This window comes from Marmota flaviventris, chromosome 10 (genome assembly GCF_047511675.1).
Source record: "Marmota flaviventris isolate mMarFla1 chromosome 10, mMarFla1.hap1, whole genome shotgun sequence".
NCBI classification, from domain to species: Eukaryota; Metazoa; Chordata; class Mammalia; order Rodentia; family Sciuridae; genus Marmota; species Marmota flaviventris.
In genome coordinates, this window is record NC_092507.1 from 100,749,753 (window position 1) to 100,765,315 (window position 15,563).

At 41.3% G+C, this 15,563-nt stretch overlaps 1 protein-coding gene and 1 non-coding gene across 2 annotated transcripts; one reads left to right on the top strand and one right to left on the bottom strand.

The window, feature by feature from the left end:
• Positions 1–1,067: 1,067 nt before the first annotated feature.
• On the top strand, positions 1,068–1,474 carry LOC114080466 (small Cajal body-specific RNA 2). Its single transcript, XR_003580615.2, has one exon. It is a non-coding gene; the product is annotated as a small Cajal body-specific RNA 2 (non-coding RNA).
• A 6,801-nt stretch (positions 1,475–8,275) lies between these two features.
• Positions 8,276–15,428, bottom strand: Cfap276 (cilia and flagella associated protein 276). Its single transcript, XM_027922039.3, has 5 exons — positions 15,345–15,428; positions 11,384–11,500; positions 10,619–10,734; positions 8,799–8,920; positions 8,276–8,396 (listed from the first exon to the last, which is right to left on the bottom strand). Exons 1-5 carry the CDS (start codon positions 15,423–15,425, stop codon positions 8,326–8,328), a joined length of 507 nt encoding a protein of 168 aa, XP_027777840.1. The 5' UTR covers positions 15,426–15,428; the 3' UTR covers positions 8,276–8,325.
• Positions 15,429–15,563: the final 135 nt, after the last annotated feature.

Consider the following 15,563-nt stretch of genomic DNA (forward strand, 5'->3'; position numbering starts at 1 on the left):
GATCTCTACTGTGAGAGGTGCCAGTTCTACTTACATAATCACTATTCATTTTTTCTTTTTGGTGGTATTGGGCTGCTGCTATTTTTCACTATACTTGTGGACTTTGAAAGTTAGACATGTTTTAATGGATGTGAATGTAAATAACTGCCACACCATCAAGTTCTGAGCAGCCAGAGGGCTCTGTGAGGCAAGGGATATGCCTTCCTATCTTTACCCATTTCACAGATACCCTGACCACCTAGTTTTTGGATTTAAATATTCCTCGGGGGCTGGGGATGTGGCTCAAGCAGTAGCACGCTCACCTGGCATGCGGGGTGGGGGTGGGGGGGCGCTGGGTTCGATCCTCAACACCACATAAAAATAAAGATATTATGTTCACCTAAAACTAAAAAATATTTAAAAAAAAATATTCCTGGGGCTGGGAGTGAGTGTGGCTCAGTGGTAGAACATGCCTAGCATGGGTGATGACCTGGTTTTGGTCCCCATTACTCAAAATATGTATCAAGAAAAACAAATCTAGGGCTGTGGTTGTGGCCCAGTACTGGGTTCGATTCTTAGAACCACATAAAAATAAGTAAAATAAAGATATTGTGTCCATCAACCACTAAAAATATTTTTTAAATGAAAACTCGATTCCTCACCTTTTCTGTGGTGAAAGATGCTTGCCTTCTCCCTTAGAAGAACTCTTGGAGCAGCTGATGCTCTTCTTGGTGGTGACCATCGGTCACTCTGTCCGTGCAAAGTGAACCATTCACCTAAAAATCTGACATTGAATCATCTTATACTCAATATTTTAAAATTTAAGACAAAAATAAAGTCGAGATAAAAGAAAACTATAGATGTGCATATGAAGGTTTATATGAATTAATATAAAGATCAAAAGACAACCACCATTCAGTATTAATTCAGTCTCCTCTCCCTAAGGCCTCCAAGCCACACGAGGGCAGCAGGACGCGTCCTGGACAAGATTGTGCTAGGGAGTCACCAGCCTATGGTGGGTGGCTTCTCCCAGAATCCTCCGCGCCGGCGGCGCCGGAGGGTTTAAAAGAGGGTGCGGACTTCCGCTGCCTCACGGGAGGGAGAGCGGCCTGGGCTGAGGCGACTGCGTGTTGTGTTGTGTGGAACGTGCGTGTGGGCCCAGTGAGCGAATGGACGCTCGAGTGTGTGTGCGTGGAGCGTGCAAGGCGAGTGCGTGTACCCCACCTGCGCCCCTCCCCCCGCCTACACCTTGATCTTATTTGATCGGGTCGTGACCCCAGCCCCGCCGAGCCGCCCCGAAATGAAAAGCTCTCCTCCTGCGAAGCCCCCTCCTCCGGGCGCTGTGCAGTGAGGCCCTTTGGGCGGCGGCAGCGCCGCGGTCCCTGAGGTCCCGGAGCTGGTCCAATGGGCCCGGTGCTCAGAAGTGATGAATTGATCAGATAGACGAGGCCGGGCCTGTCCCGGGCCAGTGATTATCGAGGCGATTCTGATCTGAGCCCAGGCCACAGTCACCGGCCACCGAGCTTCAGGACGTTGGGGCAAGCACGTTACCGATCTGTGGCTGGGGCCGCTGACGTGCGGAGGCGGAGAGTGAATGGGCCGAGAGCGGTTTCCCTGTCTCGGGCTGGAAGGTGACCGAGGCCTTCCCTTTTTTCCTTTTAGGATAGGCTTCTCTCTCCCTCCCCCCCCTCTCTTCTTCTTCTTCTTCTTTTTTTTTTTAATATCTTTATTTCATTTTTATGTGATGCTGAGAATTGAACCCAGTGCCTCACGCATACTAGGTGAGCCGCAAACCCAGTCCCCCCAATAGGCATCTTTTTTGACTGTGGTACCCACGCTGGTGCCCCCAGAGCTAAAGGCACCCTACAGTCTCTGCCGCTAAGGTACACATTAAACTTACAGGAATACACATTCCAGGGATTTGCCCAGAATTTAACGAATTAGAATAGAAATCTAGGAATTTTTCTTAAAGCATTTAAAACTTTTTTTTTTTTTTTTTCCCACCAGGGATTGAACTCCGTTACACTCAACCACTGAGCCCATCCCAGCCCTATTTTATATTTTATTTAGAGACAGGGTCTCACTGAGTTACTCAGCGCCTCGTTGTTACCGAGGTTGGCTGTGAACTCCTGCTTCAGTCTCCTGAGCTGCTGAGATTACCACTGCGCCCTGCAATTTTTAAAAATTTACACAGAAAAATTGTACATATTTATGAAGTACCATGTAATGTTTCAGTGCATGCATACATTATATAATATACACTTTAGGCACTTTAGGTAAATATTTCTGTCTGAAAAAAGTATCTTTATGATGAAGACATTCAACATTTGTGTTTCTTCTCTCTGGCATTGAATCCAGACTTAACCACCGAGCTACATCCCCAGCCCGCTTTTTTTTTTTTTTTTAAGACAGTCTAAATTGCTTAATGTCTAGCTAAGTTTCTGAGACTGGCCTTGGGATCCCCAACTGTACTCACCAGCATAAAGAAACCACATTTTATTCCTACTATGAAAGCAACTTTTTTTTTTTTTTAAATATGAACGAGATGGTGTGTATTTGCCTTTCTGTGCCTGGCTTATTTCACTGAATGCCTTCCAATTCCATCTGTGATGTTGCAAGTGACAGGATTTCACTCTTTATGGCTGTACAGTATTCCATATTTGTATATCACATTTTCTTTATCCATTCATCCATTAGTGGACATCAGTTGTTGGAATTTCTTGCCCTTATGAATAATGCAGCAACAAACATGGGAGCGAAGATGTTTCTTTAACATACTGGTTTTATTTCCTTTGGATGTATACCTATTAGTGGGATTGCTGAATCATATGGTAGTTCTAATTTTAATTTTTTGAGTACCTCCCTTACTGTTTTCCATAATGGCCATACTAATTTACATTATACCATCAGTGTTCCCTTTTCTCCACATCCTCACCAGCACTTGTTATCTTAGTCTTTTTGATAATTGCCATTTTAACTGGAGTGAGATGATATTTCATTGTGGTTTTAATTTGCATTTATCTGATGATTTTGAACTTATTAATACCTGTTGGATTGTCTTTTGATAATTATCTATTTAAGTATATTGTGCATTTTTTATTTTTTGTTTTTTGAGTTCCTTACATATTCTGGATATGAATGTCTCTATAGCTTGCAAATATTTTCTCCCATTCTGTAGGTTGTTTTCCTTCACTATGTTGGTTGTTTCTTTGCAGAAGCTTTTCAGTTTGACATAATCCCATTTGTTTGTCTTTTTGCTTTGTTTCCTGTGTTTTGGGGGGTCTTATCTAAAAAATCCTTGTCCAAACTGGCTGCAGTGGCACATGCCTGTAATCCCAGTGACTTGGAGACTGAGGCAGCAGGATCAGAAGTTCAAGGATAGCCTCAGCAACTTAGACCCTGTCTCAGGAAGGACTGAGATGTAGCTCTGTAGTACAGCATCCTGGGTTCAATCATCAGTACCCGCTCCCGCAAAATAATCCTTGTTTATTCCAATATCCTGAAGTAGTTCCCCAGTTTTCTTCAAGTAATTTCATGTCTTCCATTTAAATCTTTAATCCATCTTGAGTTGATGTGTGTTTGTGTTGAAAGGGATCCAATTTCTTTCTCTGTGTGTATATCCAATTTTCTAACACCACTTGAGACTGTCCTTTCCCTAAAGCATTTTCTTAGCATCTTTGTCAAAGGTCAGTTGGTTGTAGTGTGTGAGTTTACTTCTAGGTTCTCTGTTCTGTTCCATTGTTTTTTTTTTTTTTTTTTTAATGCCAATACCATTGCTGGTTACTGCAGCTTCACAGTGTATTTTAAAGTCAGGTAGTGAAATGTCTCCCACTTTGTTCTTTTTGCTCAATGTTGCTTTGGCTGGCTGGTTGGGTTTTTTGTTTGCTGGGAGCCATTAGCCAAGTAGGTATGACAATTTCCTTGCCAGCGTACCCCATGTTGCTGACATGTTGCAGCGACATTGAATGTAGGTGACCTTGCTCAAGGACCAAGGCAGATTAGGGTGTTCCCGGTTTAAGATAATCGTGTTTAGGGCGTTCCCAGTTTAGGTTCCAGGTTTAAGGTTTAAGATTATTCCTCCTGGGAATAGGGCGTATCCTGCTGCCTGAGTTCCCCTTGAGTTCTCACGGGATTCAGACAGTATATTTTGGAGATAGAAGCCCAGTGGAGTTGGATTTGGGCAGAGAACGTGGATTTCCCCAGAACGTGATTGTAGACGGCTGGTGTGAGTTCGGGAATAAAGAGTTGCTGTTTGAATCTACAAGCTGTGTGGTGGCTCGTGATTTTGTGCCCAGCCAGACTGTGGCATTTGTGCCCAGCCAGACTGCGGCATTTGTTGTTGTTGTTGTTGGTGGTGATGGTAGGTTTTATTTGTTATTCTATAAAAAATTTAGGATTTTTTTAGTTCCATGAAGGATGTCAGTGTTATTTTGGTAAGGGTTGCAATGAATTTGTAGATTGCATTGGGCAGTATGAACATTTTAACAATATTGATTCTTCCAATTCAAGAACCCAGGATGTCAATCATTTTTTTTTTTAGTTCTTATTAGAGATTTTTTTCACCTCATGGGTTAAAATTTATCCCTTGGTTTTAGTTTTGTTTTTGTGGTACTGGGGATTGAACCAAGGGCCTCAGGTGTGCCAAACAAGCCCTCTATCATTGAACCACATCCCCAGCCCCTTGTTTTTTAGTTACTGTAAATGGAATTGCTTTCTTGATTTTTTTTGGATTATTCACTATTGGCATGGAAACATCACTGATTTATGTATTTTGATTTTGAATTCTACAACTTTATTAAACTTGTTTATTAATTCTAGTAGTTCTTTGGTGGAGTATTTGGGGTTTTCTACACATAGCATTGTGTTGTGTTCATACAATGACACTTATTATATATGGACTTTATTATGCTGAGGTATTTTCCTTCCACACCTGGTCAGAGGTTTTATCAGGAAGGGATGTTGAATTTTGTCACATGCTTTTTCTGTATTTATTGAGATGATCACATGATTTTTATCCTTCATTCTGTTGACATAGTGTATCATGTTTATTGATTTATATGTAGTGAATAAACTTTTTAATGTGCTATTGGATTCTATTTGCTAGTATTTTTTAAATATTTATTTCTTAGTTGTATACAATACCTTTATTTTGTTTATTTATTTTTATGTGGTGCTGAGGATCGAACCCAGGGCCTCGAATGTGCTAGACGAGCACTCTAACGCTGAGCTACAACTCCAGCCCCCAGCCACAAACCCAGCCCCTATTTGCTAGTATTTTGTTGAAGATTTTTACATGTATGTTTATCAGGGATATTGGTCTATAGCTTTGTTTGTTGTGTCCTTGTCTGATTTTGTAAAACGAGTTTGGAAGAATTCCTTCCTTTTTAGTTTTTTGGAATAATTTAAGAATAATTTTTTAAAAAAGGATTAGTATTCTTTAAATGCTTGGTAGGGATCTATATTTTATGAATGTATGTATGTATGTATCTATCTATCTATTTATTTATTTATGGTACTGGGGATTGAGCCCAGAGTGCTTAACCACTGAGTCACATCCCTATCCCATTTTAAAATATTGTATTTAGAGACAGTATCTCACTGAGTTGTTGAGGCTGGCTTTGAACTCAGGATCCTCTTGCCTCAGCCTCCCAAGCAGCTGTGCTGGGTGGGATCAATCTATCTATTTTTATAGTCCATAGGCTTTTAATTTATTTTTACATTTATTATGTCAGGAATTCATAGGGAATAGGTTCCAGCAGTACATGCTCCTTTTGTTCTCACAAAATGTGCTTCTCTAGATGGAGCAGGCTGGTGCTGCAGCTGAATCCAGTTACCTTTCTCTTTAGATTCCTTCTTTTTCTGATCATTTTCCTTCACGTTTCAGGAAGCTGTCCTGGCTCTCGGGGTGCTTAATATGCTCAATACGTACATTAATTCTGTTGGCAGAAATCTTGCCCTTAACTTGATTATTCACAACAATGCCAACAGCATGGTGGGTAACATTGTAGACTCTCTCAGTTTTGCCATTATTACTTACATTTGTGGAATATTCCTTTTTAAACAGCATCCATTCCCTTTAATGTCTACAATATCACCCTTCCCGTAGATTTGCATATATGTGGCCAAAGGAACAACTCCATGTTTTCTAAAAGGCCTAGAGAACAAATATATCAGGTTCCTCTCCTCTTTACCTTTGTTTGTCATTTTGGTGAATTACTGGAAGATGGTGGTTCCAGCCAGAAGGCTTTATTTTTATATTTACTTTTTTCCAAAGAAGCCCATTTTATTACTTTCCTTATAGAAGTCCTGTTCTTTTCCATGGTGATTGATGTGCCTTTTCCACATATTCCAACCTTCCTTCTACCCATACTCCCCATGTCTGTTAAAGTGTATATAGAGATAGCAGATACATTTGTTAAGGGTTTTGCCTGATATCAACATTAGATTTCCAATGATTTCTTCTTTCAGGTACAATGTTGCAATCCATTCATTCTTCTTCCAGTCTTTCCTCCTCCTCCTCCTCCTCCTCCTCCTCCTCTCCCCCCATACAGGGCCTACATTTAGAGTGGTTTTTCAGTTTCCCAGAACCCCAATTTTGTCATATATTCCAACCATGAACCACTTTCCAGAGCAGAAGGGTGAGCCTCATACAGATTAATCCTGGAACACCCAGAGGCCACGGAAATCCAGCCCCACAAGCTCTACCCCCCCCCCCCCCCCCAAGAGAACTGCCATTGCTCTGAACTCTCAACACACGCCTAGCTCAAGAATGAGGGCTAGGCGTGGCTTTTAAGGAGATGATTTCAAGGACCATTCATTGGCCTCACATGGGTACTAAGCTGGAGGTGGCCATCTTGGCCTTATCAGGGTCTGTATTTTTAAAAGCTTCAACATGGACAATAGTAATAAATTATGTTTTTGTGCTGAGGATCAAACCCAGTGCCTTACACATGCTAGGCAAACATTCTGTCACTGAGCTACATCTCCAGTGGTAATATAATCTGTTAACTGCACATCAGGTGATTGATTATCCAAGGAGTCACCCCTCTCTACCAACTTTAGCTATTTTAAATAATGAGAACTGAAATTTAATATTGCCATGTGCCAGCAAATACTATCTAAATAGAAGGTCCCAATGGAAAGTTTGGTTTAAGGACTATATCTGAGTACCTGGAAGAAACCCTTTCACAACTGAATTAATGCATACATTGTCAGACAATTAGACAATTAGTGTTATGTTCTTGGTTATCAAGAATACTCATGTAGCTTTGGGATTTTAAATTGGTGAATATTCATGATGTGTGGAAAAGCATGATACACACACTACAATCTTAGTCACACAACATGGGATATGTGTATGTACATGTACAACCTGGAGGGACAAGTCTAGCTAAGTTGCTTGTGACTGGATGACTTTGTTCTTTGTGTTTTTATTTTTTCTGTAATGCACAATTAGCTTTTAACTTAAAAAAAAAAAACACCTATTTTTTAAAATGAATATTATGCAATATTTTAAAAGATCCTTGGGCCATTTCTTGTCCAGTCTTTATGAACACAGAAGGTTCTTGGGAGTGACTTATAATTTTAGAAACCACACTAAAGGATTATTTTTTAGACACCTTCAAACCCAAACACCAGATTTTTTTTTTTTTTGGTGTGTGGTGCTAGGGACTAAACCCAGGGTCTTGTACATGTGAGCTCTACTAATTGAGCTATATCCCCAGTCAGAGTTTTGAATGATGTTATAAAAGTAAACACAAGTTATATATTATAGCACAAATTGACAAGGAAAGGGAGTTGGCTACCAGGCAAGGAGACAGAAGCAGCGTTAGAGATTGGATAATGGCAAGTAGCCAGAACCAAGGAGATGGAACCTTCCAAGAAAAGTAGAATCTAGCAGATGACTAAACCCAAGAAGTCTGAATGTATAAAGTATGACCTTAGCAGAAATATTAATGCTACTTAGAGCTCTAAAATTACAGTGTTCCATAAGATCCTCAAGAGAGTGGGCTAATTTTGTTTCCTCAAAGATTTGCAAGAAATGTTGAGTGGATAGCTCTTAATGGTTAGATTAACTTCAATTTGCAACATGTGAATACCTGTGTCTGGCCAAAAACAATGTTGTTGTAGTCTAAATCTTTATCTCTTCAGCAAGACTAATTCCAAATTGCAAATATACCCAATAGGATTACTTTCTAGGAGTTGGGAAATTTCTGTCCCATGTTTTAAGAGCAGACAAGAGGCACCTCACAGTTACAAGTAACGGACATTTCATGCTTCATTTTGCACAAATCTATTTAATGGAAATAGATGGCAGGATGTCCACAGTCCACTGACCTGTCAACACTAGGTGGAGAAGAAACCACCATCATTCTTTCGGGAGTAACCGCCATTGGTGGCTGCTGTATGAGGAGACACTGGAGAAAAGAGAAGAGGGATGAGCTTGAATTTTTAATCAGCAGTACATTATGGGAACTATAGATTTTTCACAATAGCTGGAAAACTGGCATATGAAGGACTGATGGGAGGTATAGTTCTACTCCCAGGTGTCTTCCCTGCTGAAAATGTTTATTGCTTAAACCTAAGGCTCACCTGAGAGGCTCACCTGAGAGTCTCTGAAAAATTGAATAAATTTCCTAGCTCTACAGTCAACATGTCCCCTGGTATTAGTGTGATATTTACCAATTTAATCACTGCTTTCCAAGACCCTCAGTAATCCCTGATCTTCCCTGCCAGCCATTAGCCTCAAATCTGATTCTTGGGTCCATTCAGGAAGACTTGCACTATCTCATCTGCCCACTCAATTTTCTAACCCTCACCTATGGATCCCTGGACGCTGTGGATACATTCCTTCTTAGGATTAATCCAGTGTCTGATGGTCCAGGAAGTGATGGGGGGTGGAGCAGGAAGGGGTAAACATTCCCCAGACAGGCACTTGGTTCTAGAAGATGGTGTGGGGCAAACAAAGGAGAGTAATCAGAGAAAGATGAGGAGAGAAAGATAATTGCCAAGACCTCAAAAGTAAAGTAGACAGGGCTGGGGCTGTAGCTCAGTGGTAGAGCACTTGCCTAGCATGTGTGAGGCACTGGGTTCGATCCTTAGCACCACATAAAAATAAATAAAATAAAGGTATTCTGTCCGTCTTCAACTACAAAAAATAATTTTTTTTAAAGTAGACAAAGCGTCTTTTTTCCCTTTGGAATTAATGAAAAGTTTTGCTCATTTATACAGATGAGTACAATCTTGGATGGTTTCTGTTCATTTTAGACAATTAAAATACAGAAAGTAATTGTTAATTGTGCTGCTATGAACATCGATGTAGCAGTATCCCTGTAGTACGCTCTTTTAAGGTCTTCGGGGAAAAGTCCAAGAAGGGCAATAGCTGGGTCAAATGGTGGTTCCATTCCCAGCTTTCCCAGGAATCTCCATACTGATTTCCAGATTGGCCGCACCAGTTTGCAGTCCCACCAGCAATGTACAAGGGTACCCTTTTCCCCACATCCTCTCCAGCACTTGTTGTTGTTTGACTTCATAGTGGCTGCCAATCTTACTGGAGTGAGATGGTATCTTAGGGTGGTTTTGATTTGCATTTCTCTGACTGCTAGAGATGGTGAGCATTTTTTCATGTACTTGTTGATTGATTGTATGTCCTCCTCTGAGAAGTGTCTGTTCAGGTCTTTGGCCCATTTGTTGATTGGGTTGTTTTCTTATTGTTTAATTTTTTGAGTTCTTTGTATACTCTGGATATTAGGGCTCTATCTGAAGTGTGAGGAGTAAAAATTTGTTCCCATGATGTAGGCTCCCTATTTACCTCTTTTATTGTTTCTCTTGCTGAGAGAAAACTTTTCAGTTTAAGTAAGTCCCATTTGTTGATTTTTGTTATCAACTGGCCCTTCAATAGATGAATGGATAAAAAAAATGTGGCATTTATACACCATGGAGTATTACGCAGCACTAAAAAATGACAAAATCATAGAATTTGCAGGGAAATGGATGGCACTAGAGCAGATTATGCTTAGTGAAGCTAGCCAATCCCTAAAAAACAAATACCAAATGTCTTCTTTGATATAATGAGAGCAACTAAGAACAGAGCAGGGAGGAAGAGCAGGAAGAAAAGATTAACATTAAACAGATAGATGAGGTGGGATGGAAAGGGAGAGAAAAGGGAAATTGCATGGTAATGGAGGGAGACCCTCATTGTTATACAAAATTACATATAAGAGGTTGTGAGGGGAATGGGAAAATAAACAAGTAGAGAAATGAATTACAGTAGATGGGGTAGAGGGAGAAGATGGGAGGGGAGGGGAGGGGGGATAGTAGAGGATAGGAAAGGTAGCAGAATACAACAGTTACTAATATGGCATTATGTAAAAATGTGGATGTGTAACGGATGTGACTCTGCAATCTGTATTTGGGGTAAAATTGGGAGTTCATAACCAACTTGAATCTAATGTATGAAATATGATATGTCAAGAGCTTTATAATGTTTTTAACAACCAATAAAAAAAAAAAAATAAAATACAGAAAGTACAGATAGATGTAAAAACAGAGAACTTTGTGCACAAATTGGTAGCTATCAGTGACATTTCACGTTGTATAACTGGATGGCAATCTACCAAAGAGGGTTTCTACCACTTACTTGTGGGTGTCCTGGATAGTCTCCTGGTGTAACAGGATCTCACTTTTGTTCTTGAATGCCCCACTGTGGTGGTCATACAAGGTGGTTAAGCGGAAATCCAGGTCATCCTTTGGTATCTACAGGGGAAGTCAGTTCCCCCAGGGTTAACTTGGTCACCTGTGCCTCCATTTTAGCCAAGTTCTATTGTGTTCGTGACTATTCCCCAGAAATATAATGTTGGGCCTGAAATCTACCAACTCCTTATGACACTAAATTGTCGTGCATGATGACTTCCTAATTTGTCAATATGAAATTGTCTCCCTTGGGCTGGGGCTGTAGCTCAGTGGCAGAATGCTTGCCTAGCACATATGAGGCACTGGGTTCAATCCTCAGCCCTACCTAAAAATAAATAAAGGCATGTTGTCCATCTACATCTACAAAAAAAAGAAGAAGAAAAGAAATCGTCTCCCTTATGATTACTTTCAAGGAGTGGTGACATGGCAATATTGTCCTTGAATTTGGCTTAATAAACTTGACCTTATATTCAGTTCTTGTTTTAATAAAAAGAATATAAGAAATCTGGTAAAAATGACTTGTTTCAGATAACTGCCTGGAGCAAAACCCAAGCCTTGTGACTTGATAAATTGGTTTTGGATTTGGTAAGATCTCAGACTGGGGCCAATAGGAAAGATGATGAAGCAGTCAGGTCAGGCTACCTGCATTATTAGCGGATATTCATGAGTCATAGGTGGACAGAAAGATAAGTAATATTTCAATGCTAAGTACCGTGGGATTAAAAAAATAGGCATCCCGCCTTATGGAGTTGATTGTGGGAGTTGAGCTGAGTCGACTCCAGGGTTCCAGTTGTTGATCAAGGTGAGTTTGGTTCCTGTGTGGCAATTTCTGCAAAAGAGAAAACACCCATGGCCTAGTTATAGAAAATCTTGTTGATATGGTAGCATCAGGGACATCTGCAAAAAGAAGAATGATGTGGGGTAAGACTCCTAGGTTTTCTTAGAACTGGAAGAAATGGGCCAGGAATACAGAGAAAGGAGTGAAATGGGATAGGGCTGGGTAAAGAGTAGGGAATAGGTAGGGAAAATGATGAGCTCAGGTTTTGGCGTCCTGAGTTTGAAGAAAAAGTGAGACTGCTAATTCATTTGGCAGGAAATCAGAAGTGTGCAACTTGGGAGGAGAGCTTAGAACAAAGTAATAAAGATCAGGGTTTGTCTGTATGCCTCAGTAGTTGAAGCCTGCAAGAAGTCTGACCAAAAGGGAGAGCCAGCTCTTGAGGATTGCATAGTATTATAGCTGGGAGTGGGGAAGGTGCCATGAGAAGCAATCTGGGGCAAAATCAGGAGTGCAACATTTAAGTAGGTGAGAAAAGCTTTCAGTAAGCAAGGATGTGTCATTCATTGTGTTAGGTTTGGATCTAGGTATGTCCCTCAAAAAGCTCATGCAGCAATGTTCAGAGTTGACAAGATTGGATTACGAGAGCTGTGACCTCATCAGTGGGTTAATCTGATGGATTAACAATTTGGATGGACTGCTGGGTGGTAACTGTAGGCAAGCTGGAGGAAGGAGTCTCTGGAGGCGCAGTTTGGCAATTATATCTCGTCCCTGGCTCCTTACTGTCCCTCTGCTGCTCTCTGGCTGCCATGAGCTGAGAAGTTTTCCCCCACCATACCCTTCTGCCATGATGTTCTGACTTACCTCAGGTCCAGAGCAATAGAGTTAGTCAACCATGGACTGAACCTCTGAAACCATGAGCCAAAATATAAATTTCCTCCCCTGAGTTGTTCTTGTCAGTTATTTTTTTGTCACAGTGATGGAAAGCTGAATAACACATATTGATTGAAGGCATGTCAGAAAAAAAACCCCGTTGAACAATAGTACTTTAAATAAGCCCCACAAGCATGAATGTGTAAATCACAAGTTGATTTCTTCATTACATATAAAATGCCATATTTTTCACCACTGTATATCCAGGATCTAGCACAGTGACCTAACAAATGGTATTCGAAAAATGATACTGGATGAATCAATGACTGAATTCCAGTGAGTATAACTACAGTGGATTAGAAACATTCAACTTATATCCAATGTTGTAACCTTTATTCCCCTCAATTCGGCAAAGAGTTGTTTGACTTAGCTCAGTTAGACCTTAATTGAACAGTAGTATTGAGCCCTGTCCTATCATTGACAGATGAAAACTGAAATGAAAAAAAACCCAGCAAATATAAAATATGCAAGAATAGGCTCAGATATCCCTTGCTGTGCGTTTGGGCAGCTTTCCTCCCACTCTCTTTGAAGTCTGCACGAGGCTTGTCATCTCTATCAGCCTAAGAATGAGATTGCCTTTCACTGAGAAAGTTGAGTCTGTCAAGCACAAAGGCCACCTACGTATTCACTTTCCTTCCTTCACAGGGAAAGGGAGCCCATTTTACTCAAGAGTAGCCTCCCTGGACCCAGACCTTCCCTGTGTGTGTGCTTCAGAGACCTGTACCACTTGCATCTTCCCCCGCCCCCCACCCTGTACAGGTATTGAACCCAGGGACACTTAACGACTAAAACCCAGCTAGTTTTATTTTTTATTTTGAGACAGAGTCTTGCTAAGTTGTTCAGGATCTCACGCTACATTGCTGAGGCTGGTTTTGAACTTGTGATTCTCCTGTCTCAGCCTCCTAGCCGTTCGGATTACAGTTGTATGCCACTGCACTTGGCCCCTTCTCTTCCATCTTGCCTCCCATTCCTTTATCATGCTCCAGCTACCATATCATGCTCCATCTTCTCTACAGAGCCAGACTTCTTCAAGAAGATGACTACCTTCACTTCCTCCCCATTCCCATCCCCTCTGCTGTCCCATGCAGTCTGGCTTCTGCCTCCAGCACCCACTGAAACTGCTCTTGGTGATCAAGGATCTTTGTGGCTAGATCAGGAGAATCCTTCCTCATTTTAATTGATTACTGTGGTTTCTGGCACGACAACTCTGAATTTTCTCAAATGTTCTCTCCATCCTGTGAGTTCAGCTCCTCTTGGTTTGCTTATGGCTTCTATGTCTCAGTTTCCCTCTCTCTGGCCTAGACACAGTGGTATTCTCCAAGGTCTAGTGTCTGCTTTTCTTTTTCTCACATTCACTGGATGAGTTGATTCTCTCCCATGGTTTCAACTACCATATAGATACTGTGTCTCCCAATTACATCTTCAGTCCAGAACTCTCAATCCTGTTGCCTACAACTAATCTCAACAAAAATGTTCCATAGGCACCAGAAAAACAACATCTATACAATTGCCTCAATCTTTCTCTCCAAACCTGTTTCCTTAGGACACCTCATTTCAGTGAATGGTAACAAACTATCAGAACCTAGGAGTTATCTTAGATTGGCCTCCTTTCCTTGGACCCATATCCAGTCAGCCACCAAGCCCTATCCATCGTATCCTTTACATCTTCCTCAAATCTGCACCTTATGGCCACCCCCTACATCACTGCTACAGTGATGTAGGTCCACTGTTTTTCCTCATGGAAGTCGCTGACCCTGCTTTCTAGCTGATCCCTCTTGTCTCAGTCCAGTTCTACCCAATCCACTGTCACATGTGTTTTCTAAAACACCATCTGATTGTATCACTCCAGTGCTTTAAAATCCCCCCGTGACTCCCACACATCGAGGATGAAATCCCAATCAATTAGCATTGTGTTCACAGTACTCAAACCACCAAGGTCACTTCCCCAGCACTGATCACTCGATGCTTCCATTTCACACGGGTACTTCAGCTCTTACAGACTATGATGTTCCCTAAACAGGCCAACCTCTCTCTCCTTTCCATATATACATCTGATACTTTCTTTTCCTTGAATGCCCGATTCTTGTTTCTTTCCTTCTGATTAACATTCTGTCTACTCCTTCACCAGCCCAACTAACTCATAATTGGATGTCAAAATTCACCTGCTCTGGAAAGTGTTCTTTCAAGTTACTGGTTGTCTGGGTACCTTACATATAACTCTGTCACAATACATGTGTCATTGTGCAAGCATTTTTGCTGTTGCTGATCTCTTTTCTTCTAGAGTTTCTTGAGAGCAAAAGCTCTATCTAGTTTATCTATATGCACTAAGTATTTATCAGAGTACCTTACACATCTGGTATTTAATAAATGTTGGATAAGAGGAAGTTCTTTGATATTGTCATTAAGCCTAAGTTACCATTTAATTACCTTTTCACCTCTTCAAATAGCCCAAACACTTCTCCCAGAAAAGATCCTCTAAATTCCCAGATCTCTGACCACATCATGCTACACACATGTACACACAGACATATTCTGGCATTAACCAGAAGACAGAGACTGTGAAGACAGAAGTAGGAAGCACAACCTGGTGTCTTTCAGAGAACTCTCTCCTACTTCCTATATCATTTCTCCTTAGAGAACAGCTTTCCAAACAAGGGAAGAGGGTAGCTTGGTGGAACCTGAGCCCCAATTATTTGTACTAATCCCTACTTTGAGCTGCAATAACTCCTTGTTCCTCTAGACTAGAACCGTCCTTCCCTCTGCTCAATGGCACTTTCAAAATGTCAGCCAACCTGAACGTGGGGACCAGGAGACAAGGCCAGAACCGCTTTCTCTGGTACCGAACTCAGTGGCCTCACCAGAGTTCTTCATGTTACCATCTCTGCCCCTCACATCAACAGACTTTCGGCAACCCTACTGGGAGTTGGCGCAAGAAACTTTGGAAGCCTTTGCATACGCATTGTACCTTAGAAGCCGGCAGTTTTCCCAAGCGGGAGTCGTCGTTATCTAATGTACGTTGTTGGAAAGAGTCCCGGGTGGGAGGCATGCTTAAAAGTTGAGTGAGAAGCTCTTATTAGGATGGGAACCCGAGCAAATGCAGTACAGTCTTGCTCGCGGAGGATCCCAGGTCCCAATTGTTTGGAACGCCCAGTTTCGGTTGCCCGGCAACTGCTCCTCCAACTAT

What these genes read in the sequence shown, in the direction of transcription:
- Cfap276 (XM_027922039.3), bottom strand. Translation starts at nt 15,425, where the DNA reads ATGCCTCCCACCCGGGACTCTTTCCAACAACGTACATTAGATAACGAC. An exon ending in CCTATTTTTTTAATCCCACG is followed by an intron (nt 10,735 to 11,383) that starts GTACTTAGCATT and finishes CTTCCCCTGTAG; the next exon opens with ATACCAAAGGATGACCTGGA. An exon ending in ACTATCCAGGACACCCACAA is followed by an intron (nt 8,921 to 10,618) that starts GTAAGTGGTAGA and finishes ACCATCTTCTAG; the next exon opens with AACCAAGTGCCTGTCTGGGG.